Source organism: Sceloporus occidentalis, unplaced genomic scaffold (genome assembly GCF_023333645.1).
Source record: "Sceloporus occidentalis isolate IW3139 unplaced genomic scaffold, rSceOcc1.0.p SCAF_20, whole genome shotgun sequence".
Classification (NCBI taxonomy): Eukaryota; Metazoa; Chordata; class Lepidosauria; order Squamata; family Phrynosomatidae; genus Sceloporus; species Sceloporus occidentalis.
This window is the reverse complement of record NW_028317000.1, coordinates 15,496,201-15,519,515: the sequence shown is the minus strand read 5'-3', so window position 1 is coordinate 15,519,515 and position 23,315 is coordinate 15,496,201. Positions and strand designations below refer to the sequence as shown.

At 48.9% G+C, this 23,315-nt stretch overlaps 2 protein-coding genes across 4 annotated transcripts; one reads left to right on the top strand and one right to left on the bottom strand.

Moving 5' to 3' along the window:
- Positions 1 to 3,250: 3,250 nt before the first annotated feature.
- LOC149302205 (DNA-directed RNA polymerase III subunit RPC7-like) lies at positions 3,251 to 15,508 on the bottom strand. Of its 3 annotated transcripts, none has more exons than XM_089482803.1 (8): positions 15,438 to 15,508; positions 7,600 to 7,787; positions 6,939 to 7,068; positions 5,870 to 5,938; positions 4,830 to 4,886; positions 4,462 to 4,535; positions 4,128 to 4,241; positions 3,251 to 3,648 (listed from the first exon to the last, which is right to left on the bottom strand). In XM_089482803.1, the coding sequence occupies exons 2-8, from the start codon at positions 7,723 to 7,725 to the stop codon at positions 3,562 to 3,564; spliced, it is 657 nt and encodes a 218-aa protein (XP_089338929.1). In that variant the 5' UTR covers positions 7,726 to 7,787; positions 15,438 to 15,508; the 3' UTR covers positions 3,251 to 3,561. The 3 variants fall into 3 exon arrangements, with proteins under 3 accessions (XP_089338929.1, XP_089338928.1, XP_089338930.1); XM_089482802.1 differs by lacking the exon at positions 15,438 to 15,508 and adding an exon at positions 8,317 to 8,406; XM_089482804.1 differs by lacking the exon at positions 15,438 to 15,508 and adding an exon at positions 8,094 to 8,210.
- On the top strand, positions 6,960 to 22,758 carry LOC149302204 (ankyrin repeat domain-containing protein 34A-like). The gene is made up of 3 exons (XM_089482801.1): positions 6,960 to 7,080; positions 14,607 to 15,165; positions 18,455 to 22,758. Exon 3 carries the CDS (start codon positions 18,557 to 18,559, stop codon positions 20,114 to 20,116), a length of 1,560 nt encoding a protein of 519 aa, XP_089338927.1. The 5' UTR covers positions 6,960 to 7,080; positions 14,607 to 15,165; positions 18,455 to 18,556; the 3' UTR covers positions 20,117 to 22,758.
- Positions 22,759 to 23,315: the final 557 nt, after the last annotated feature.

Sequence of the window (23,315 nt, the reverse complement as noted above, 5' to 3'; positions counted from 1 at the left end):
GGTTTCTCGAAAGCTTATCTCTGCTCGAATGCCTGCAAAGTGAATGCAAAGCCCCAAACGCTTCTGATCCCAAGCATTACAGATCCAAAGGGAGACGCTTGCATTCTGTGGGCAAAAGGCTGACTTGCCTCCCTCCCTGCCTTGGTCTTTTCCTCATTGCAAGAGAGGACTATAAACCTCCTGCCCTTTTGTACTAGAATAAAAACAGGAAACAGGCCAGGAGAAGGACAAGGAGTGTATCTGCGTGTGTGTTTGTGTGTTTGTGTTGTTGCATAGGGGTTGTGGTTGTGCAGCAGAGAGAAAGCCAAGATAAGAGACCAGAACTGCTCAGCGCTGCTGATGGCAACCAGGGGAAAAACAAAGCTCCAGCACTGGGCCAGATTTCCAGAAAAGGGAAGCTTTCCTCAAGAAAGGAGTGCTTCTGAGCATGCACAGAGAGCTGTTGTTGTTGTTGTTGTTGCTGTTGCTGTTGTTGTTGGGTGCCTTCAAATCGTTTCCCACTTATGGTAACCCTAAGGCAAATCTGTCATAGGGATTTCTCAGCAAGGTTGTGTTTGCATTTGGCCAAATCAGGGATCCATACCGAACGCTCAGACCAGGAAATGCAGAAATTGCAGGACCGCGCTGTATTGCTTGAGGGGCCTGTTTTCTTTGCAGCCTTAAGCTCCAGTTTTGAATCTAAATTTTACTTTCATGCAACGAAGGGAAATTCCATCGAGGAATGGCTAATTTTTAAAAGTATAATTCCAAGGGGCAATACCCTTCTATCCCTGAGCCATAGCTAGACCTCTGGGTCCGTGTCCAAGAGAACTGGCCAGCTTTTAAGGTGGAGATAAGCAATGCGCCTGAGATTGGTGGAGGAGCCCGATAAGGGATCTGCCTTGGTCACTCCCTCGCAGGAGCGGACTTTGTGGCACGTAGCCCTGGCCAGAGGAAGGAAACAGGGCCCAGGGAACGCAGGAACCCTCCAGGCCGCTTCTCCTGGAATGCAGCTCTGGCTTGAGCAACAGCCCAGAGGAGGAAGGCCAGAGGTGGCCATCAGCCTCGCTCTGGAACCCATTCACTCCAACGCAGCACAAAGTGGGATCACCTGCACAGTGACCAGCGGTCCTCCTTTTCCTAAGCATGTCCTACATGTTAGCCTCCTCTCCGGGAGGAATTCCAAAACTGAAGTAAAGGGGGACAAAGCGGGAGAGAACCCAGGACATTTGAAACAGTGGGATAACAGAGGGTTAGCCTCAGAGGACAGCAAAGGCAAACCCCTCGTGAACAAATCTTGCCCCAAAAAACCCTCTATTACAGGTTGGTATTAGGGTCACCATAAGGCACAGAATGACAACATCTCTCTGTCTGTTTCTTTCTTTCTTTCTTTCCTTCCTTCCTTCCTTCCTTCTTCCACTTGGTCTCAAAGGTGCTCCAAGATCTCGCTATGTCTCCATTTCTCTACCTACCCATCTATCTTACCTATTTACTTATCTATCTTACCTGTCTACCTATTCTGTCTTATCTATCTTAGCTGTCTGCCTGCCTGTCTGTCCGTCCATCCATCCATCATTTCTTTCTGTTCATCCACTCATCCATCCTTTCCATCCATCCATCATTTCTTTCTATTCATCCACCCACCCACCAATCTGCTCTTTCCATCCATCCATCCATCCATCCATCCATCCATCCATCCATCCATCATCAATTCTTTCTATTCATCCATCCACCCATCTATTCTTTCCATCCATCCATCCATCCATCCATGGGATATAAGATGGCCTCAAAGAGAGCAGTTTTGGGACCAAGGGAAGTTTAAATCTATCAGTCAAAGAATTCCAGGTGTTGGCCATTATGATAGCCATGGCGATAGCCAGGTGGAGAGTGTCCAGCCTTTGGCCGCAGCCACAGAACTGACCATTGGGAATTAGGTGCAAGGGCAGCCCCTCTTTGCTTGCTCCATGAGACCCATCTTTGGAAACGCAGCTGCCTCGGTGTGCAAGTGGTCAGTTGGCAACCGTCTTAGGTACGCAGGTATTCTTGGAAAGCGTTTCCTGGCGCTCTCTGCCTGTTTCTCTGACTCTCAGCCTCAGCAGCAGCAGATGGAGGAAAATGCCATTCCCAGCAAATGGCAGCTATGTGCCTTCGTCATTCCCTGCCACAGCTGTCCCCCAACCGATGCAGGAAGAGTTCTTTGAGAAGGACAAACCTGAGACAACAACAACAACATGCGTGTATCTATATGTGCCTTCGAGTCACCGGTCGACTTCTGGTGACCCATGCATTTCACACGGTTTTCTTAGGCAAGGGATGGTTCTGCCATCTCCTTCCTCTGAAACATGGCCTCCAGTGCCTGGTATTCGTTGGAGGTCTCCCATCCAAGGACCAACCAGGTCTAACCCCAGTTAGCTTCCAAGATCAGATGGGATCTGGTGCCTTTAAGGGATGCGTGTCTCATCCAAGGACCAACCTATGGTGACCTCTTGAAATCCGTGGGTCCCCAGAAGTCGACCGGTGACTTGAAGGCACATATACACACGCATGTTGTTGTTGTTGTCGTTGTAGTCTCAGATTTGTCCTTCTCAAAGAGCTGTTCCTGCATCGGGAAATTTTCTTAGGCAAAGAATCCTCAAAGATGGGTTTCCCAGTTCCTTTCCCCGAAATAGAGCCTCCAGCACTCACTAGCCGTTGGTGGTCTCCCACCCAAGGACTAACCAGGCCTGACCCTGCTTAGCTTCCAAGACCAATTCATAGGGTTTTCAGTTTCATAGAGCTTTCCTAGGCAAGGAATCCCTAGTTTGGCACTGATTTAAGTGCCCTGTTTGGAAAGAGGTCCAGCAAAGCCTGGCATGGACTGAGCACCCCACTGACATGGCAGGAACCGACCCGTTCTTTGAAAACCCTTCCCTTCTGACCTCAACGCTTGTTCGGACCTTTCTCCGAAATCCATCCCACTCATCTACTGGACGCCGTAGGAACATGAAATCCCCCCGTTTGCGTCCGCTTGCACCGGGGTCAGCCAAGTAGAGCTTGCGTCGTTCCAAGGGAACAGGGCCGAGAAATGCCAAGGGTGCCCATCTGTTTACCCTGCGGAGAGCGACAGATGCCATCCTTGCATTCGCTGGCTTTTCCCCAGTTGCTCCAAGAACGTGAAAACCCCAAATCTGCAAAGTATGTTAAAGAGAAAGATTGGGTCCCCTTGGCTTCCTGTGTCTTCCATTTTCCTCCCTCCAGAAGAGAAGAGAAAAGAAAGGGAAGGAGGCCAGAGTCAGGGAGGATGTCAACATTTATATCCCTTTCCAAGAAAAGAAAGCAAGACTCAAAGGCATTAATTAGTTCTTGGACTTTTGCTGTCTTTTCCGAAGCGAGGTTGGCACAAAACGGCGCAGTGATGCCACCTAGAGGGACTGAGGCGCCAACGACGCTGTCCAAAATGTCCGTCAAAAGGCAGCGGTCAAGGGGGAAGGAAACACCCCACGGAGGAGGCATATGGGTCTCCCCAAATCTGAGGGCGCCTTCCCCACGCAATCCCAACATTCAAAATGGTGGCCTGGCGAGAGTCCTGGCGTGTGCCATTTTTCAGTAGATGGCTTCATCCATGTTGTCGTCGCTGTCGCCCCCGAAGTCCTCCCCGTTGTCGAAGTAGGACATGATATAATCCGTCTCCTGAAAAGAGAGAAGTAAAGAGGAGAATCCGCGCGATTGACCCTTTTCCTGAATTAAACCACCAAAGTAAAATGCCTAGAGAAGTGAAGTTCTAGGTCCTCCAGGGCAACTCTATGGTAAACATGCGCCAGACGTTGGCTACAGAAATGCATTGGAGGACTCTATAGCAAACATGTGCAGGACGCTGACCACAGAAATGAGCTGGAGGACCCACAAATGCCCAGGGAAGGGTCTTTTCTAGGAATCTCTCGGTCCTCCAGCGCAACTTCTGGTGAAGGTTAACTATAGAGTCACAATGGAAGGCCTAGAAAGACCTAGCAAGAGCACCTCTCTAGGCATTTGTGAGCTACTTAGCCTTCTCTATCAGAGGCCTCTGGTGCCACAACAAACTATAGTTCCCAGAATCCCATAGCACTGAGCCATGGCGGTCAAAGCAGTGTCAAACTGGGTTGTTTCCGCAGTGCAGACGCAACCCTCACCTCCTCAAATTCCTCCTCATCGTATTCCTCCTCTTCCTCCTCCTTTCCTTCCTCACCCTCTTCTTTCTCCTCTTCTTCTTCGGAGGTCACCTCCTCTTCTTTCTTCTCCAAAGTCTAGGATACGGTTCAATATCATCATCATCATCATCATCATCATTGTTTGTTTCTATAGCGCTGTCAATGTGCACAGCACTGTACATACCGATAATTGATCAATCAAATCAAATAAGATGGTGATTATTAAGACCAGGAGCCATGGTAGCTAAAGGGGTGTCAAACTGGATTATATAGAGATAGTCCAGTTTGTCCCAGTTCGTCCCAGTATAGAGATTACCTCCAGCTTCTTGATGGTTTCCTCCTTTTCGGCCGGAAGCTGCGATTTGCGTTTCGGGGCCAAAACAGTCAACCCTGGACCCAAAACAGAAATACAACCATAAACTATGGACGCTCTGTGAATAAAGAATTGTGGATACAGAGGGTCAATGGTAATTTCATATATATATATATATATATATATATATATATATATATAATCTCAAGTTCTATCAAATAACCAATGGCTTCCTCTCCTCCTTAGCGCTGGTTCTCTGACACGCTTTTTAAAAGGTATGTACTTTTCATGTTTCTTTAACTACATGTTCTTTCTCTTATCTCTACCTTTTTCGTTCTAGTTCTCGATGCCGGAGGAGAAGGAGGACTTACTCTGTTTCCGTATCTTCCGCACCCGGATCTTTAATTCCTGGGGGAGCCGGCTCCAGTCTGCAAAAAGGTCAGGAAAAGGGTTATTTTATAATGCATTGTAAATTCAGATTAGGTTTCCTGTTTAAAATCACCCCTTTTGGTACACAATCTGCCTCTCTTCATACATATATGTATGTATATGCATGCTCCATTTTGCATATATATATATATATATATATATATATATATATATATGCATGCTCCATTTTGCATTTTGCATTGCACATATATATGTGTGTGTGTGTTCATGCTCCATTTTGCATTGCGCAAATATATATATATGCATGCTCCATCTTGCAGTTTGCATTGTGCATATATGTATGTATGTATGCTCAATTTTGCATTTTGCATTGTGCATATATATATATATATATATATACACATGCTCCATCTTGCATTTTGCATTGTGCATATTATATATATATATATATATACACACACACACACACACACACACACACACGCTCCCTTTTGCATTTTGCATTGCGCGTGCGCACACACACACACACATACTTATATGCAATTCAAGATGGAGCAATTTTGTCTGAAGAGATACCAAAATATTGCAAACCATTAGCACAGCTATGCCTGAAATAATATATACAATTCATAATCAATAATCAATGAAGAACAAGAAGGAAGCAGAGTTACTTTTTGGCAACCTCTTGCAAACGTATCTATGGAAACACTACATTTTTTATGAGAAGACACAGCCTTCCAAGATACAAAGGGAATGCATATGATAAGATCTTTTTTATTGTTGTTGTTATAAGGCCAATGAGAACATATCATATTATAATATTCTCATATTCATGTTATAAGAAAGGCTGTTTTAATTCCTTGTTTAAAACGTTGTTTTCATGGTGTTTTTATCCTGGGAGCTGCCTTGGGCCCCTTTTGGGGAGAAAGGTGGGATTATAATAAAACACAATCCATTATACTGTATTACTAGTTATACTAGTATAACTAGTTATGAATCCTAGTGAAATGTCTTGACTTACCAGGGTTCCACTCGATGGCATTATCAACAGGGCCAGACGCCTGGTATTTGTCCGAATAGCGCTCCACATCTGGGACAAAACAAAAAGGATCCCCAGAAATATATATATAGATAGATAGATGCGCATGCACACATGCTCCATTTTGCATTGTGCATTTCTTGGTAATTGACTGATTGATTTATTTTTAACCACTAGAATTGAATCTAATCTAATAATAATAATAATAATAAAAGGAAGGAAGGAACGAAAACAAAGAATTAAAACATAAATCAACTGTATTGAAAACGGGGGGAAAGATAATAAAAAGCATATTATTTTGCCATTAGAGCAGCCTTTTAAAATGTTGTCAGGCATATAATAATAATAATAATATTTAAGTAAATAAATAAATATTACAGCAGTTAAAACAACAATACAAATACAATCATTCAATAAAATTACAACAATTGTTGCATTATTATTATTATTATTATTATTATTATTATTTTCTTATATCTCGCCTTTGTCCCAATATAGGGACTCAGTATAAGGGCCGCCTGATACAGAAACTCGCATGGGTTGCCAAATAATCCGGTTTGACACCGCTTTCACTGCCACAATCCCATGCTATGGCATTCTGGGATTTGTAGTTTGGCAAGATATTGAGCCTTGAGTCTCAGTTAAAAACTGAGGGAGGTCACCAGGCAGGTCCAGCTCCATCAGGACTAGCCTGGAAGAAGGAAGAGCCCTCCCTCCAGTCCATCTGCCTTGGTCCAGGCCTCCGAGGGAGAGAAGAACCACTGGACCTCATCCCCTTTCCCCCCACCATTCCCTTCTCCTTTTGTGTCGTGTCTTTTAGATTGTCAGCCTGAGGACAGGGAACTGTCGGATTAAAAACAATATTGTAAGCCGCCCTGAGAGCCATTAGGGCTGAAGGGAGGGGTATCAATACCTAAATCAATCAATCAATCAATCAATCAATAAAAAAACCCCTGGATTGCATGGGATGGAGCCACGGCAGATAAAGTGGAGTCAAACGCAGCCTTGAGTGTCGCAATATAATAATAATAATAATAAATGTCCTTTTTACCTTTCTTTGGCGCAGACGGCTTGATGAAATAGGGCAGGTTTTTCGTTGCTCCGCGCAATTCCTGCTTCAGGGCCAACATGTATTCGACTTCTTCCCCCGTTTGCAGAGGGACCGGCTTATAGTCCAGGGGCTGCAAGGACAGGTCAGAAGTGCATTCATTGGTTGTGTGTGTGTGTGTGTGTGTGTATATCTATCTCATTGCATACATTTTGGGAAAGCATTGCACAGAGTTCGCAACCGTTGCTTTCTAAGGAAAACTGACCACACATTTTGCAATATGCTGCAAGGAAACGCAGTGGGTTTGGTTCCAGGATGACCAAATCCGTGGATGCCTGAGTCCCATTAAATGCAATGGCACAGCCAAGGGGTGTCCCTGATAGGAAATGGAAACCTTGACAGGTTCACTTTCAGGTGGCCATAAGCTGGAAATGACTTGAAGGCACATGACAAGAAGCACAGAAAGAGAGAGGCAGTCTGGTGCAACAGTGTTGGCCTATGACTCTGTCTGGGGTCCTGGGTTTGAATCCTGGCTCAGCCATGGGAAAACCCAGACTCAGAGGAAGTGACCAAACTACAAACGATGGTGTCAAATGAGTCTCACTATGGATGGATGGATGGATGGATGGATGGATGGATGGATGGATGGATGGATGGGACTTACAGGGAAGAGGGGCGAGGGCTGGAGGGTGGGTGGCGGAAGGGCCTCTCCCTTCCCGATGCCCACGGCCTCCACGTTGAAGGTCATGTGTCCACCGCGGCCGCGGCCACGTCCACCTCGTCCAGCCATGATCCGTCCTCCAGAAGGGAAGGCTCAGTCCGGCTTCGTCCGAAGGCAAGCATCCGCTGGACCTAAAGGATGAGAAGGAAAGGGTTTATTCCTCTCTGTCCCTTCCATCCCTCTCCAGAAAGTCCCAGTAACAAGCATCATATTTATCATATACTGTAGATGATAAATATAGATAATATCATATCATATAAAAGGATAAATTCCAAATAGCAGCCCTTGCTTTTCCATTTTATTATAGAAGAGACCCCATTTTGCTCTGCTGCCATTTATGTTTGATGGGACTCCCTCCAGTGCTAGCTTTCTGCTTGCAGGGGAAATGCGCCAGCTTTCTCCTTGCAAGGAGCTGGCTCCCCTTACTATTGCCATACCTCGATCCTCTGAAATGCCTCCTCCAGTTCGCCTCCTCCTGGCAGCATGGCTGTCTTTGGACTACAGCTCCCAGCATGCACCAGCATACACTAGCCATGTTGGAGGATCCTGGGAGTTGTAGTCCCCGCAGCCATTTTCTCTCCCCCAACCCAGGCAAGTCTCTCCAGCCTTCTGGCCCCGCCCATCGGACTAGAGTCAGCCAATCAGGTGAGGAGTCCCTACCTTTTGCCTGGCGCTGGCTTCCTTCTGCAAAAAGACTCAAGAGAAGTCAGAAGAAGAAGAAGCAGGAAAAACTCAGCATTCCTTCCGAGCATTCGAAAGGGGCGGAGCCTCTCCCTGCGGGCGGCCAATGGGAGCAGAGAGGAGGGCCTGGGGCGTGGCCTGAAGGACTCTTTTGAATAAGGGGCGGGGCTCCATGCCCTATTCTTTGGAGCAGCAGAATAAAAGCTTGGACACAGATGGAGCGAGCTTTTTTCCTGCTGCTCCAGAGAACTGGAGTCAATGGAGCCAATGGAGCAATGGATGCCAAATGCAGGGAAAGGGATTCCGCTTCAACATTAGGAGGAGGTTATTGAGAGTAAGAGCTGTCTGGCAGGGGAAGAGCCTCCTCCTTTGGAGGCTGCCTTTAAGCAGAGGCTGGATGGCCCTCTGTCAATGGGGATTTGCTTTGACGGGGAGTTCCTGCATGGCAGAAGAAGAAGGGGCTTGGACTGGATCAGGGCCCTTCTTGGGGTCTTCCAACTCTAGGATTCTATGTCTATATACACACAAGTGTACACACACACACATATGCCATGTATATATATATATATATATATATATATATATATAATAATAAATAAATAATAAAATTTTTATTTTTATACCGCTCCTTCCAAAGATCAGGGCGGTTCACAGTAAAATACAACAATACAAATAAACAACATACATTAGTATAAAAATACATACAATAGAAATAAAATAACTAAAAGCCCCGTTAGCCGATCCTCTTGCTCTTAAAGAGGAATGGAGGTCTGGTTGGACTTTACTCGGGGAATGCAGACTGAAATAGAAAGGTTTTCAAGTCCTTTCTAAATTGGGCCAGGGAGGTGGCCGAGCGGAGCTCTGTGGGCAGCGTGTTCCAGTGACCAGCCTGGCTGCCATATTCTGCACCATTTGTAGCTTACAGGTTTGGTATAAGGGTTGCCCCATGTAGAGTACATTGCAGAAGTCCAGTCTCGAGGTTACCAGAGCATGTACCACTGTTTCAAGGTCCCTCTGGGTCAGGTATGGGCGCAGCTGGCGAATAAGCCGAAGCTGATGACAGGTGCTCTTGACCGTCGCATTCACCTGAGCAGTCAGGTGAAGTGATGAGTCAAGAAGCACCCCCAGACTGCGCACGGAGTCCTTCACAGGGAGCGTGACCCCGTTCAGGACAGGTGGAACCACCGCCATTCCTGGACCAGGGGAACCTATCACAAGTACCTCCGTTTTCTCTGGATTCAGCTTGAGTCGGTTTTCCCTCATCCAGCCCATTACTGACTCCAGACAGGCCACGAGAGGAGAGACGCCATCCTCGGTCACTGCATCAGTCGGAGACATAGAGAAAATGATCTGGGTGTCATCAGCGTACTGATAACCCCGCGCCCCATGTCTCCGGATGATCTCTCCCAGCGGTTTCATGTAAATGTTAAAAAGCATGGGAGACAGAATGGCTCCTTGAGGGACCCCAGTTATGAGGGCCCTCTTATTGGAGCACACGTCTCCCAGCTGCACCATCTGGAACCTCCCAGAGAGGTAGGACCGGAACCACTGGAGCGCAGTGCCCCCGATTCCCACCTCTGCCAGGCGCCCCAGAAGGATACCATGGTCTATGGTATCGAAAGCCGCTGAGATGTCCAAGAGCACCAACAGGGACACGCTTCCCCTGTCGATGCCCAGACGGAGATCATCGACCAAGGCGACCATGGCTGACTCAACCCCATAACCCACCCGAAAGCCAGTTTGAAATGGGTCCAGATAATCCGTTTCATCCAAGACCGCCTGAAGCTGCATTGCAACCGCTCTCTCGATCACCTTCCCCAAAAATGGCAGCAGTGAAACTGGCCGATAATTATTATGCATCAGGGGGTCGAGGGAGGGCTTTTTTAATAAAGGTTTTACAATGGCCAATTTAAGATCGGATGGAAATTGCCCTTCCCTCAGAGATGTATTAATAATCCGGCGTAACAATGAAGTTACTGCCGGTCCCCCCTGCGCTGCTAACCATGAGGGACAGGGATCGAGAGAGCAGGTTGTCTTCCGAACACTTCCGAGGATCTTGTCCACATCATCGGTAGTTACCAACTCAAACCGATCCAGTTTAATAAAGTCCACGGAGGCCCTGGATACCTCTACTCTAGGTTCTGCCTGAATGTCGGCGTTAAGACCTTCGCTTATCCAAGAAGTTTTATCCGCGAAGAAGTTGTTAAATTGGTCACAGCAGGCCTTAGAAGGTTCAAGGATCTGGTTCAGGGCAGGAGGGAGCTGAGTTAGCTCCCTAACTACCCTGAACAACTCTGCTGGACGCGACTCCGCGGACGCGATACGAGCACCATAGAACGAGTTCTTTGCTGCTCGTATCGCCTCTCCGTAGTCCTCTAACAGTTGGGCTAGGAGAGTCTTGTCGTCTAAGCGAAGGTGTTTCCGCCAACGGTACTCTAGCCGTCGCAGCTCCTGCTTCCTTGCCCGGAGATCTTCCGTATACCAGGGCTTACGTTTGGAAGTGGGTCTGAGAGGGCGCTTGGGAGCGATACTGTGTATAGCCCTCGAGAGACCGGTATTCCAAATACCAGTCAGGGCATCAACAGAATCGCCGTCACTTCCAACCATGTGTCCCTCTAGGGCTTCCTGGAACCTTTTGGGTTCCATTAGCCTTCGAGGGTGGACCATCCTAATAGGTCCACCACCCCCGGGAGGGATCTGGGTAGAGACCTTGACTTTCGCCTCAACCAGGAAGTGGTCCGTCCATGGCAAGGGGGAAATATTAGATATTTCCACCCACGGATTTTCCACATCCGAACAGAAGACCAAATCGAGAGTATTACCCGCACAATGCGTAGGACCCAGAATCAGCTGGGACAGGCCCATGGCCGCCATGGTATCCATGAATTCGCGAGCTGCACCGGGTGGAACATAGCTGGCCGTGAGGGAGATGTTGAAGTCGCCCAGGACAAGGAGCCTGGGCGTCTCCAGCATCAGTTCAGCAACCAGCTGTGTCAGCTCGTTAAGGGAGTCCGTTAGCGCACGGGGTGGCCGATACACCAACAGAATCCCTAGACTGTCCCTCGCCTTTAGGGTCAGGTAAATACACTTGATGTAGGACGTCTGTCGGATGTGGTTCCCGGTGAGGGACACGGTGTTCCTATGTATCAAGGCCACACACACACACACCCCGCCCACCTAACCTGGGCTGGTCCTTCACCGAGAACCCGGCAGGCAGGGCCTGAGCCCACACAGCATCCCCTTCAGGCCCAAGCCAGGTCTCGGTAATGCAAGCCAGATCACAATTTTGGTCCTCCAACAAGTCGTGGAGGATGTGGGACTTGTTGTTAATTGATCTGGCATTGCACAGGAGCAGCGACAGGGTTTGTGGCACGGTTGGAGTGACCCTCAGGTCCCTTAGGTTGGGAGGGGGACAGGAAGGAGAGATAGATATGACGCATCGATCTCGCCTTCCCCTGGAACGCAAGTCCCTTCTCCCACCGCCATACCTCCCCCTGCCCCACACTACCTCAATAGGAGCTCTGCTCGTGACGATGTTATCCCCTTCCTCCCCAGCCCATGCATCCCCCACATCCATAACCTCCCCGCACCCGTCCCGAGCAATTGAGAGAGCAGAGGTTAGCCACCTCAGGCATCCTCTGCTCTAAGGCTAACCCACAACCTCCCTACGCCCGATAAAAGCTGCGCAACTGCCAGCCAAAGGTAAAAACAGAGTCCCGCAGCGCTCCCCTTTGCAGTCCGTGGGCGGTACTCCCAGGGCAGTGCGCAGCTGCGCACCTCCGACACCCCGGGAGGAGGCCGCCCGGCAGAAACGCGGCTCTGGCAGCGGTGTCCGGCGAGAAGGCGGAGGGGTATAGTCACACAGACATATACATATATACACATGGACACACATATATACAAACGTACACATACATACACATCTACATATACATAGTATATTCACACACACACACACACACACACACACACACACGTTTTTAATGGACTCACACCTTCCATTAACAGAACCGTACATATCATATCATGTAGTATCAGAAGAGCCGGTGTGGCATGTTGTTTGAGCATTGCATTGGAGCAAGACCCTGGGAGAGCATGGTCCAGTTCCTACTCAGCCATAGAAACCCATTGGGCAATGTTTGGGCCAGTCACACTCTCTCAGCCCAGAACTTTTGGTTGCCATAAGTCAAACAACCTGGAGGTGCACAGCCGCACATTTCTCCATTGCGACTCACATCTGTCTCCCTTGGCCTCCTGCCCAGCAGTCGCTTAATATTGCAACTGATATTAAAAATAAGCCCTTTCTCACAAGTCTGGGGTTGTATAAATAGCACACGGCGTAAATGCGCTGGAAGGTGCCACAAGGGAGGCGGAGTGGAGGGGATGGAAAGGTGGCAAAGGAGGGAGGAACATCTTCATATTGGACTCTCAGTTGCAGCATCTCCTTGGTACCCAGCCGGGGAGTTGCCATGGCAACAGAGTCCGGGTTGCCGGGGAGGAGGAAGGATGCAGGAAGAGATGGAGATGGAGAGAAAGGGATGAACTGGAGGGAGAAAAATCAGAAACGGGTGGGATGAGACAGGGACTAGCAATATATATGCATACATTATATATATTAAAGGTAAAGGTAAACATATAGATAGATTTATATTAAAATGTATATATGTATATAGAATACATATGTATGTATATTTTATATACTTATAATACATGTGTAACATATATGTATACATATATATTTAAATGTATATATGTATATAACATATATTTATAACGCATGTGTAACATATATGCATATATATATATATATTTAAATGTATATATTGCATACATATGTATATAGCATATACTTTTAACACATGCGTAAAATATATGTTCGCATATATATATATATATATATATATATATAATGTATTGTATATGTGTATGTGTATATGAGACATTGAGGCTTCTCTTGCCAGAGAGCTCCGGTGCCACAGTACACTACAATTCCCAAGATTCCCTGGCACTGAACCAGGGCAGTTACTGCTGTCTCGAACTGGATTATTTCTGCAGTGTGTTTGGGACTTTGGGCCCCAGTTTAAGGATCTGGTCTTCTAGCTTTTGGGGAGATCTGTGGGTCCACTTTGTTTCCAAAGACACCACCCCAATTACTTCTTTTCTCTCTCTTTCAATCCCTGGCTTTAACCCTTGCAACAGCTTTGGGCTGAGAGAATGTGAGTCATCCAGGGAGAGGTACGGATTCGAATCCAGGCCTTCCTAGGCCAAGGCTCCATCCTCACCTTTGAGTTGCTTTGGAGTAACTTGCATCAGATTTGGTGATATGAAATTGCGGAGTTTAGTTGGCTGGGTTTTGAAATGCCCCTGGGCTCTCTCTCCTGGGCAGAGGAGGAAGAATAAACCAAACGGCCTGTTTTGGAGAAACGCTTGTGGAAATGTGGGCGCTATGCAGGTCACGATCCCCCTCCTCTGAGCAACACCTGCGCCGCCTCCGTCCCTTTCCTCCCAAAATAGCTCTTGGGTGCCAGGATGACATTCGGAAGCAGAACGCCAAAAATGGCTCCTTAAACCAGAGTTTAAAACTGCAGATTTACCTGAATTGTGCAGGTGAGTGTGCTGCTGGACCACACCTCCCATCATCCCCACCTGGTTATGCACGATGGGAGCTGGAGTGCAACAGGCCTAGAGGGCCCCTGGGTCAGTGAACACTGCACTGAAGAAGGAAGGCAGATCCAGATCACCCCAAATTGTCTTCAAATTAGGGTGACCTTAAGGGTCATGGGGTTTTCCGAGGCCGAGAGAGTGTGACTTGCCCAACCTTAAATAATAACAATACTAATTATACTACTACTAATAATAATAAAATTTATTAATAGGCCGCCCCTCTACAAGATGCAATCTCCGACTTATGGCAACCCTAATGCAACTCTATCGTGGGGTTTTCATGGCAAGGTTTGCCTTCCTCTGAGGCTGAGAGACTGTGACTTGCCCAAGGTCTCCCAGTGGCTTTCCATAGTTGAGTGGAGGATTCGAACCCTGGTCTCCAGAGTCACATTCCGACATCCAAGCCACTATGCAACACCAAAAATGCATGTGCTTCTGTTATTCTTTTTATGGAGAGCTATTGGGAAGAGCAGAGGGGAAGGAACTAAATGGCATTTTTGTGGCCTTCTTCTGCTTGGCTTTCATTCTGTGTCACAACCGGAGAGCTAGAAGACACACAAGAAGGATTTGCAAATTGCAAACTGTAATTAATCTTAATTTTCCAGACCCAACACGACGGCGAAGAGGAGGAGGAGGAGGAAGACGAAGCCAGAAAAGGAAAGATCCCACCTTCGTGCATTTTGCACAGAAGCGGCTCGCAAAACGCAAGGACTAAAAATGTGCCGGAGACGGAGGCATTGAATTGGTAACTGCTAGAAATCTGGGGGTGTTTCGGGGTTTGAAAGGCACCCTTTCCCTCCTGTACCCCCAAATAACCCCCCATAAACACTTGCACAGTGTTGCAACGGAGGAGCTAAAAATAGGAGGCACCAAAGGCTGGCGATGTGAGATCCCTCCAAGGAAGGCTGGATGCAGAAGTGCATCCAGATGGAGAGCCAGAGAGCACCATCTTAAAGCAAAATGTCAATTTTCTCCCCTTAAAAAAAGGCATTGCTTCGTAACGATTGGCCTGCCACACATCTCTCCGATTCGAGCGCATGCTACCATGCCAAAGGCGCAAGGGAAGGAGGAGAGAGACACGTGGACGATGCTGCCGCCGCCGGTGCAGAGACGGAAAGGGAAGACCACAGTCAGCGGACAAAGATGCTCAAGGGATGAAGCCAGGTATGGATGGGGTCTATTCAAAATCTAAAGGGGGGGAGCCATGCTCTTTTCATTGCAATGGCTTTTTGCAATGCATCCTTGTCAGGAGTGGGAAGGTGGGCACCTTTCGTGCCAACTTTGGTCTGGGTTTTGGAGACAAAATGAGCAGAAAGGAAGGGGTCCTATTGGGAAAGAAGCCCTCTTGCAAGCCATTTTGCAATCCTGGACCAGTTTCTTCTCCATTCTGCTTTTTCATTGAGGTTTGCTTTGCAAGCTTGAGAGCTGGGTCCTACCTTGGTCCTACCTTGTGCCTCTGGATTTGCCAATCCCAGATGGGGAAGAAGGAGGGCTATTTGGGGTCTTTTATTCCTTTAATCCTCTCCTACTGGGTTCTTTTCTAAAACTGTCCCTGCAAGGCTGGTTCAAGAGGACCAGGGGACAGATCGGTTTCTCTGGGGGTTGCCAAATGCACCTCGGCGCTTGTCAATGGCTGGCTTTTCCTTCACTTTGCCTACAGTTATGTAACCAAAGCGGAGGCGGAGGCGACCCTCTCTCCCTCCCCCAAGCAGGCTCATTTTAAGGATAGCATAGATAGGATGGGATAGATAGGATAGGATAGGATAGGATAGGATAGGATAGGATAGGATAGGATAGGATAGATAGACAGACAGATAAATAGATAGATAGATGGGATGGGATGGGATAGATAGGATAGGATTTTATCTCTGCACACCCTTGGCATCCACCACAAAAAGGCCTTAAATTCCAGGTAGGAGACACCTTCCCTTCCCAAAATACATGCCTCCCCAAAGAATACACCATTGAGAACCGACTCTACCTTGGAGACTATGCTTTCCCACACTGGGAAATAAACCCTGTTTTAGGCACATTCTTACAAATCCTTGTCCGTGGGAAAGAACCTTAACAAAGTAGAAAAGATTTGCTATTATATATATATATATATATATATATATATATATATATCCTCTGCCTTCTCCAAGCTTCTCGGTTTCGCCACTTTGCTGAAGACAAAGCTGCGGGTGCCTGGTTTATACCTTTGCAATAAAGGAAAACATTGTAGGATGCAAAGCAGGGATGAATAGGTTTTGGGGTCTTGGTGGCAAGGATGCTGTTTCGGTGGCCAAGGGATCTTCCGATGGCTCCTGATCAAAGATGGTTTTTGCCATCTGTCCAGGTTCCAGGGAGAGAGAATGAGATGCAAAAGGAGACAGGTTGATTCAGAGCCTCGCTTGTCAGGAATAAACCCAGCGGCTGGCTGGGAAATCCCAAGAGACTCACGACATGAAAGATGGATTTGGCTGTTTTTTGATATACGGCTCTCTAGAGGAATTGGGGAAAGATGGGATCCAGGAAAGCCGCAAGGATAAGAGGGGTATATTTTGCATTGAGTTTTAGTATGCAACATATTGAAAACCAAACACCTCCCGAAATGAAAAGCAGCACTTAGACCACAAATGAAAAGACCAACGTTTGGTCCTCTATAGATGTATTGCACTTTGGTTCCCATCGTTCTTGACCCCTGGGGCTTCTGGGAATCGAAGTCCGAAATGCCCAGAGGACTAAAGTTTGGGAACCATTGGACTAAAGGAATAATGAGAAGATAAGGGTCTCAATGCTGGAGTCAGGCTGCGGCCCTCCGCTTTGGATGTTGGGCCGGAACGGACAGCCATGGGGGCTTTAAAAGGACTATGGTTTTGGGGTATGCTGCAAAGCAAAAGGGGAATGTCCCAACTTCTGGTGACCCAAAGGCGAAGCTATCCTGGGATTTTCTTGGCAAGGTTTGTTCGGAGGTGGTTTGCCATGGCCTTCCCTTGAGGCTGAGAGAGTGTGGCTTCTTGTCCAAAGGGCACCCAGTGGGTTTCATGCCCATCCCAGCCTTGAGATCCAATCCTAAACCTGAGGTCAACCGATGGCACTCCTTGGCATGAATCATGGGCATGGTTTGTGGGCAGCGGAGCATTCATCCACTGTGGTCCATTAGTCTTGGTTTGTAGTCCGAAATGGGATTTATGGGCCATGGTGTGAATTTTGCCCAGCCGTCCAGAGCAACGGTCTGTTTTCCCTTTTTTGGACTTCAGCTCCCAGCATTCCTGACTGCTGGCCGATCTGGCAGGGGATGCTGGGAGTCAAAGTCCGAAATATCCAGAGGACTAAAGTTTGGGAACCATTGGACTAAAGGAATAAGAAAGTTTATGGCTGTCCCCAAGGGCTCACAAGAGGGACTTCTCCTCGTGCAAAAAGGCCGCCTTCGCACGAGGGGCACGAGACCCTCGCATGAGGAGGCCCTCTTCGCACGACGGAGGCAGCTGCTCCCGAAGGCTCCTCTTCCGACGAAGGAAGCTGACCTTTGCAAAAATATAACATTGAAAGAACAGGATGCCAGCGTTAAAAATATGGCTGCATTAATTACCCTTTTCTGTTCTGGCTCTGGCGGGTGAGATTCTGATTCAAAGCAGATGGTTTTGGGCCGCCGTGCCCAGGAGATGCCGCAAATTGTGACCGCGGGATCTTCGGCGGCATGTGGACCACAGGTTTCGCCTCAGCAAAGCTGGCGTGGAGCAGGCCTTCGTGGGGAGAGATAGTTGGCAGCCACCACGAAAAAACTGTGCCCATTAAAGTGCCACTTGCAACCTTTAAAACCCTACATAGCTTGGGTCTAGACTATATAAAAGTCCATGGTTGGTATCCTCTTAGTTAGGACAGTGGTCCCCAAACTTTGGTCCTCCAGCTGTTTTGGCCTTGGCCAGCAGTCAGGAATCCTGGGAGCTGAAGTCCAAAACACCTGGAGGACCAAAGGTTGGGAACCACTGAGTTAGGATGTACAAGACAGTGTTGCGCAGTAGTTTGAGCGTTAGACTATGACTCTGGAGCCCAGGGTTTGATTCCCTGCTCCTCCATGAAACCCATTGGGTGACCCTGGGAAAGTCACACTCTCTCAGCCTCAAGGGAAGGCCATGGCAAACCTCCTCTGAACAAATCATGCCCAGAAAACCCCATGATAGGGTCGCCATAAGTCGGAAACGACTTGAAGGCACACAGTACATAAGCTGAACCTTTCATGAACCACTAAATGCACCTGCAGAAGAAGATTGAAGCCTAGGAAAGCTCCTGCTGTCAACTTCTTTCTTTCAGCAAGTCCCAAAGGTGCTACAAGAGCTCTCTATGTACTGATTCTACAGACTAACAGGGCTATATCTTTGAATTCAGCAGCAACAACAGTGTGTTACCCAGGGCTGGGCACATCTGCCCTGTTGTTAATACCCTCTTCTTTTGTCCTTTCTCCCTCCAGGTCTCTGGCCGCACTGAAATGTCATCCTCGTCCTTGTCTTCCTCATCCTCCTTCTCCATCTTGGTCTGGTGACTGTGGCTACTAGTCCGTTGCATTGCCACCATGGTCCACACCGAAGGCAGTGCCCTTTTGAAGGCCGTCTGGCAGGGCAAGTTCCGCCTCACCCGCCTCCTTCTGGAAGGAGGTGCCTACATCAACGAAGGCAACACTCAGGGTGAGACCCCCCTCATCGCCGCCTGCGTGGCGCCCTACGAAGACCCCCGGAACAAGCCCCGCATGGTGCGCTACCTCCTGGAGAACGGGGCCGACCCAAACATCCCCGACAAAACGGGGAAGTCCGCCCTGATGCATGCCTGCGCCGGTGGGGCCGGCGCGGAGGTGGCCACGGTTCTTCTGGACCACGGGGCTGACCCCAGCGCCAAGGACTATTCGGGGGCATCGGCCTTGGTCTATGCCATCAACAAGGGCGACCGGGCAACGCTGCAGGTGCTCCTGGACGCTTGCAAAGCCAAAGGCAAGGAGGTCATCATCATCACAACGGACACCTCCCCGTCTGGCACCAAGAAGACCAAGCAGTACTTGAATTCACCTCCATCGCCAGGAGTGGAGGAGAAACGCTCGCCGGCCTTGTGCATGTCGCCCTCAGACATTGAGCTGAGGACTGCTCAGTCTCCAGGAGCCAGCGAGAAGGAAGAGGAGAGGGATGTCTTCAACTTCACCATGGCCACCAGGATCGGCTGTGCCGCACTTCCGCACGCCAAAAGCAAAGAGGTAGAAGAGAAAGCCCTGGGGCTGCCTCCCAAAGGTCGACCCAAACCACTGAAGAGGTTGAACTCTGAGCCATGGGGTTTGGTGGCTCCTTCTGCCTTGGCTGGGTCCCACCAAGAGAAGGCCCGGACCCCAGAAGACCGGATGACGGCGGAGATGAATGGCCTGAGCATCTCCAGAAGGCCTCCGTTGTCTCGCCGGCACAGTATGGAAGGACAGGAGTCCTCCTCCTGCTTCAAAATGGCTGGCAACCAGGCCTTGGAGGATGAGCAAGCCTCCAGCCTAGAAGCCTCCTGGGCTGAGAAGGTCCACATCAGCCACCTCCACCAGTCGCTTGCCCGGCGCAACACGGCTCCCGAAACCCAAGAAGGCATCCAAGGTGCTGGCCAGTGGGGTCCAGCGCACCCCAAGCTGAACTGCTTGGAGCAGCCCGAGTCCGACTCGCTGTGTCCCGACTCCATCCCAGGTTCCCCCGACTCCGGCCGGGTGTCCATAGAGAGGAGGAAGTACAACATTTCCCCCTTGACCCTACCATCCAGTTCCTCCCGGGAGAGCTTGGAGAATATCCCGAACGCCGTCTCCCCGATTGCTATGCGTCGCCGGGCCCCCGGCCTCCTTGAACGGAGGGGCTCCGGGACGATGTTGCTGGACCACCTCGCCCATAGTCGCCCGGGCTTCCTGCCTCCACTCCATTTGAACCCACATCCTCCGCTTCGTGACCTCCGGTCCAACGGGAAGCCCTCCTCTCCGGCGCACAAGGGGCTCTTCCCCGTGGCCCCTTCTTCTCCGAAGGGCAAACGGCTGCTCCGGAGGCACTCCATGCAAACGGAGCAGATGAAGCAGCTAGTCACTTTCCAGACCCTCCTGGCCCAAGGCGACTCGGTGGCCAGCTAGGAAGGACGCCATCCCGATGGAGGAATGGACCGCGTCCTTGTTTTCTCCATCCAAGGGTGGGAAGGGGCTTGGAGAACCGTCTGCAATGCCCTTCCCGCTCTTGTCACCAGCCTCCGGGCCCCGTAACGTCTTCGTAGTTGGGTTTCCACGTCTTCCTCCTCGCTCTCGTTTCCGGTCTTCTGTGTCGTAGTCGCCATCTTTATCCTCCTTGATCTCCTGGACGTGGAAGTGGACGCTTAAATGGACCAGAGTAAAAGGAAAGGATATTTAAAGTGGAGCCATGGAAGAAAAGAACAAGTGATCTGGGGGTCTGTTGGTCTCTCATGGCTGCTCTTCCTACAAGATTCCTAACCTGTTGGCCATGTCTTTCTGATGGGAAAGACTGATGGGGGTCCATCAACAAACCCAACACACTCCAGGCCCACTATATGGGAGATGCTCGGTTGTCGGGTTTCCTCTCCCGTCCAAAATCGGGACTGTCCTGGGTGACAAATCTGAACGTAGATGACCTATCTGGTGATGGCAGTGGATGAGATCCCCAAGGAGCAACCTCCATCACAACCAAGTCCACACTCAAGATGATTCCTGCTGTGGCTAGCTGACCTCTAGGTACCCAACAACTCTATGGTTTTATGGACTAGTTGACCCCTGAGTATTCTTCAACGCTATCATCTTATGGACAAGCTGACCCCTAGGTACCCAACAACTCTATGATTTTATGGACTACTTGACCACTAAGTACCCTTCAACGCTATGGTTTTATGGACTAGCTGACCTCTAGGTACCCTAAAACTTTATGATTTTATGAATTAGCTGGGCTCTGGGTATCCTACAACTCTATGATTTTATGAAATCCAATGTGGAGACCCAATTTGGGCCTGGAAACTGGGCATCTCGTGGGCATGATGTTGCCTTCAAGGGTCCGTTCTCAGCCTCTTGGAATGGGATCCGCTCCTGTGTTGGTCACTGTTGTATTTATTCTTATGACTGTTTGTATGGTGTGTGTGTATGCGTCCAGCGGGTCCCTGCACTTGGCTTGCGCATGGGAGGTGGGAGGCCGGATCCCAAGGGTTGCGTGCCCAATTTCAGGGAAAGAGGACGCGTGAATGTATCTGCACAGTGGCAGTTTTTAGTACCAGACGCCCGACTATCTCAGCATTTCCTTGCCCGGCTTCCTTGGAGGAGAGATGAGCGCTCTCCCTTTGGATGGATCGGGGCTCACTTGGGTCGGTTCCTGGACCAAATCAGGTTCCCCTTGGGTCTACCAACAGTTTTCCAACCAAATCCAGGTCTGTTTACAAGACTGTCATGGCATCACCAGAGGAAAACCCTCCGAAATATTGAGCCTGGGGACAATGCAGTTGGCGTGATTTGAAAATCTCTAGGCGACAGATTTTTTTCTTCCAAATGCAAACCAGACAAAGCTTCCTTCCATCCTTACTCACAAGGAGAGCCATGCCTTTTCATGCTCCGTTCTGGAAAGGCTGGGCCTGCATTGTCCTTATTCCTGGGATCCATTTGCAAATTCCCTGCTCAAATCCTTTCCTCCATCCAGGGAGGGTTAACGGATTCTGTTGATCCATTGTGTCTATTATGTCCCAATGGAGGCCAAACTACCTGGGATGTGGACCTAGTCACAACCCGAGTAGACCCATTCGAATCAATGGAAAAATGTGAGTATTGACCTATCCGGTTTCCACTGATTCCCTCTGGTTTGTTAGAGCCTTGACTCTACATCTCCCAAGGCTCTAACCATTTCCCCACATTGCCTTTGGAGATGCTTTTGGGGGTCACCCCAGCCTCAACCAACTTAAATCTGGGGGTCATTCAAAACTGCTTGGGATGCCTGGGTTTTAGCCTGAGCTTTAAAGGCGGTGCCCATGTTGCTGCATCTTGGATGGGTTGCAATGCTCAGCAGCCAGGACCTTGCCATTAAAGTTCAGGCTAAAAGCCAGAGCGGATTCCCTTTGGACTCCTTCTCAAGATGTCCGAACAATGGTTCGATTCACCCTCACAAAATTCTTTGGCCCAAGAGCAAGGTTTCTCAGCATCCTGGGGAAAAGGGTCTTCCGAAGAGATGCCATGGCAGCTCATTCTCCAGATGGGGAAATAAAGTCAGCTCCAGTCTGGGAGGGTGCCTTCAATCGCCATTGAGATGGAGGCTCCCTCTACATCCTTCCTCTTCCTCTTCCTCCTCCAGCGTCTTTGCTGGGCCTTGGCTTCTTCCAAAATGGGGCTTAATGCACCGACCCATGTCTGTATGCACCTTTGACACCATATGAGTGACAAAGGGGTGCCAAAGGGGTGGCACAGGTCTTTCTGGCTCCTTCCTGCGCTCTCTCCAAAGGCCAGGCAAAGCAATAGAACTAGGAACAACACTTGAAGTTATGAGCCCTTCCAAGGATGCCCTCTTCCTTGGGTCACAAATAGGCTCATGTTGGGATATATAGTCCAGACCTAATCCATTTAGGGCTTCCTAGGTCACAACCAGCACTTTGAAGAGTGCTTGGACACTGACTCGCAAACCGGTGGCTCATCGGCGCTGGTGCATGGTTGCGCATGGGTTTGAGGGTTGCGCATTCAGGGTCTCAGTTCCATTGTGTGCGCATCACCCTTGGTGCGTGGTTGCACATGGGTTTGAAGGTTGCGCATTCAAAGTCTCGATTCCATTGTGTGCGCATCACCCTTGGTGCATGGTTGCTCATGGGTTTGATGGTTGCGCATTCAGGGTTTCAGTTCCCTTGTGCGCAGTCATCATCCAACCGATGGTGTCTCTGACTTAATGCTTCACTCCAGAGGCAGGGATCCGAACCCGGTGCCCTCGACAGCCCCATGATCCATCCTAATGACCCTTTATTTATTTAGGGAGAGGATAATCAATTATTATTATTATGACTATTATCTTTGCACTTTCTGGTCTTTCTCTTCCATTTGTCGTAAAAGCACAATGTCGCCCTCCTGTGGCCAAACGCACAACTTGCCGAAAGGCGGAAACGCCGCCTCTCCGTTAATAGAGCTTTTTTTCTGTGCTGCAGAGTCCAATAGAAGTAGATATGAAATGACATATATAGATAGATAGAGATACATATATATATTATAAATACAGAACCAAAATAACGGTGATTTGGATTGTGGCGTCTTTTGTGTTCTGCGTCAACACTAGAAATAATGCAGCTTGACATGTCTCCGTCCTGCAGAA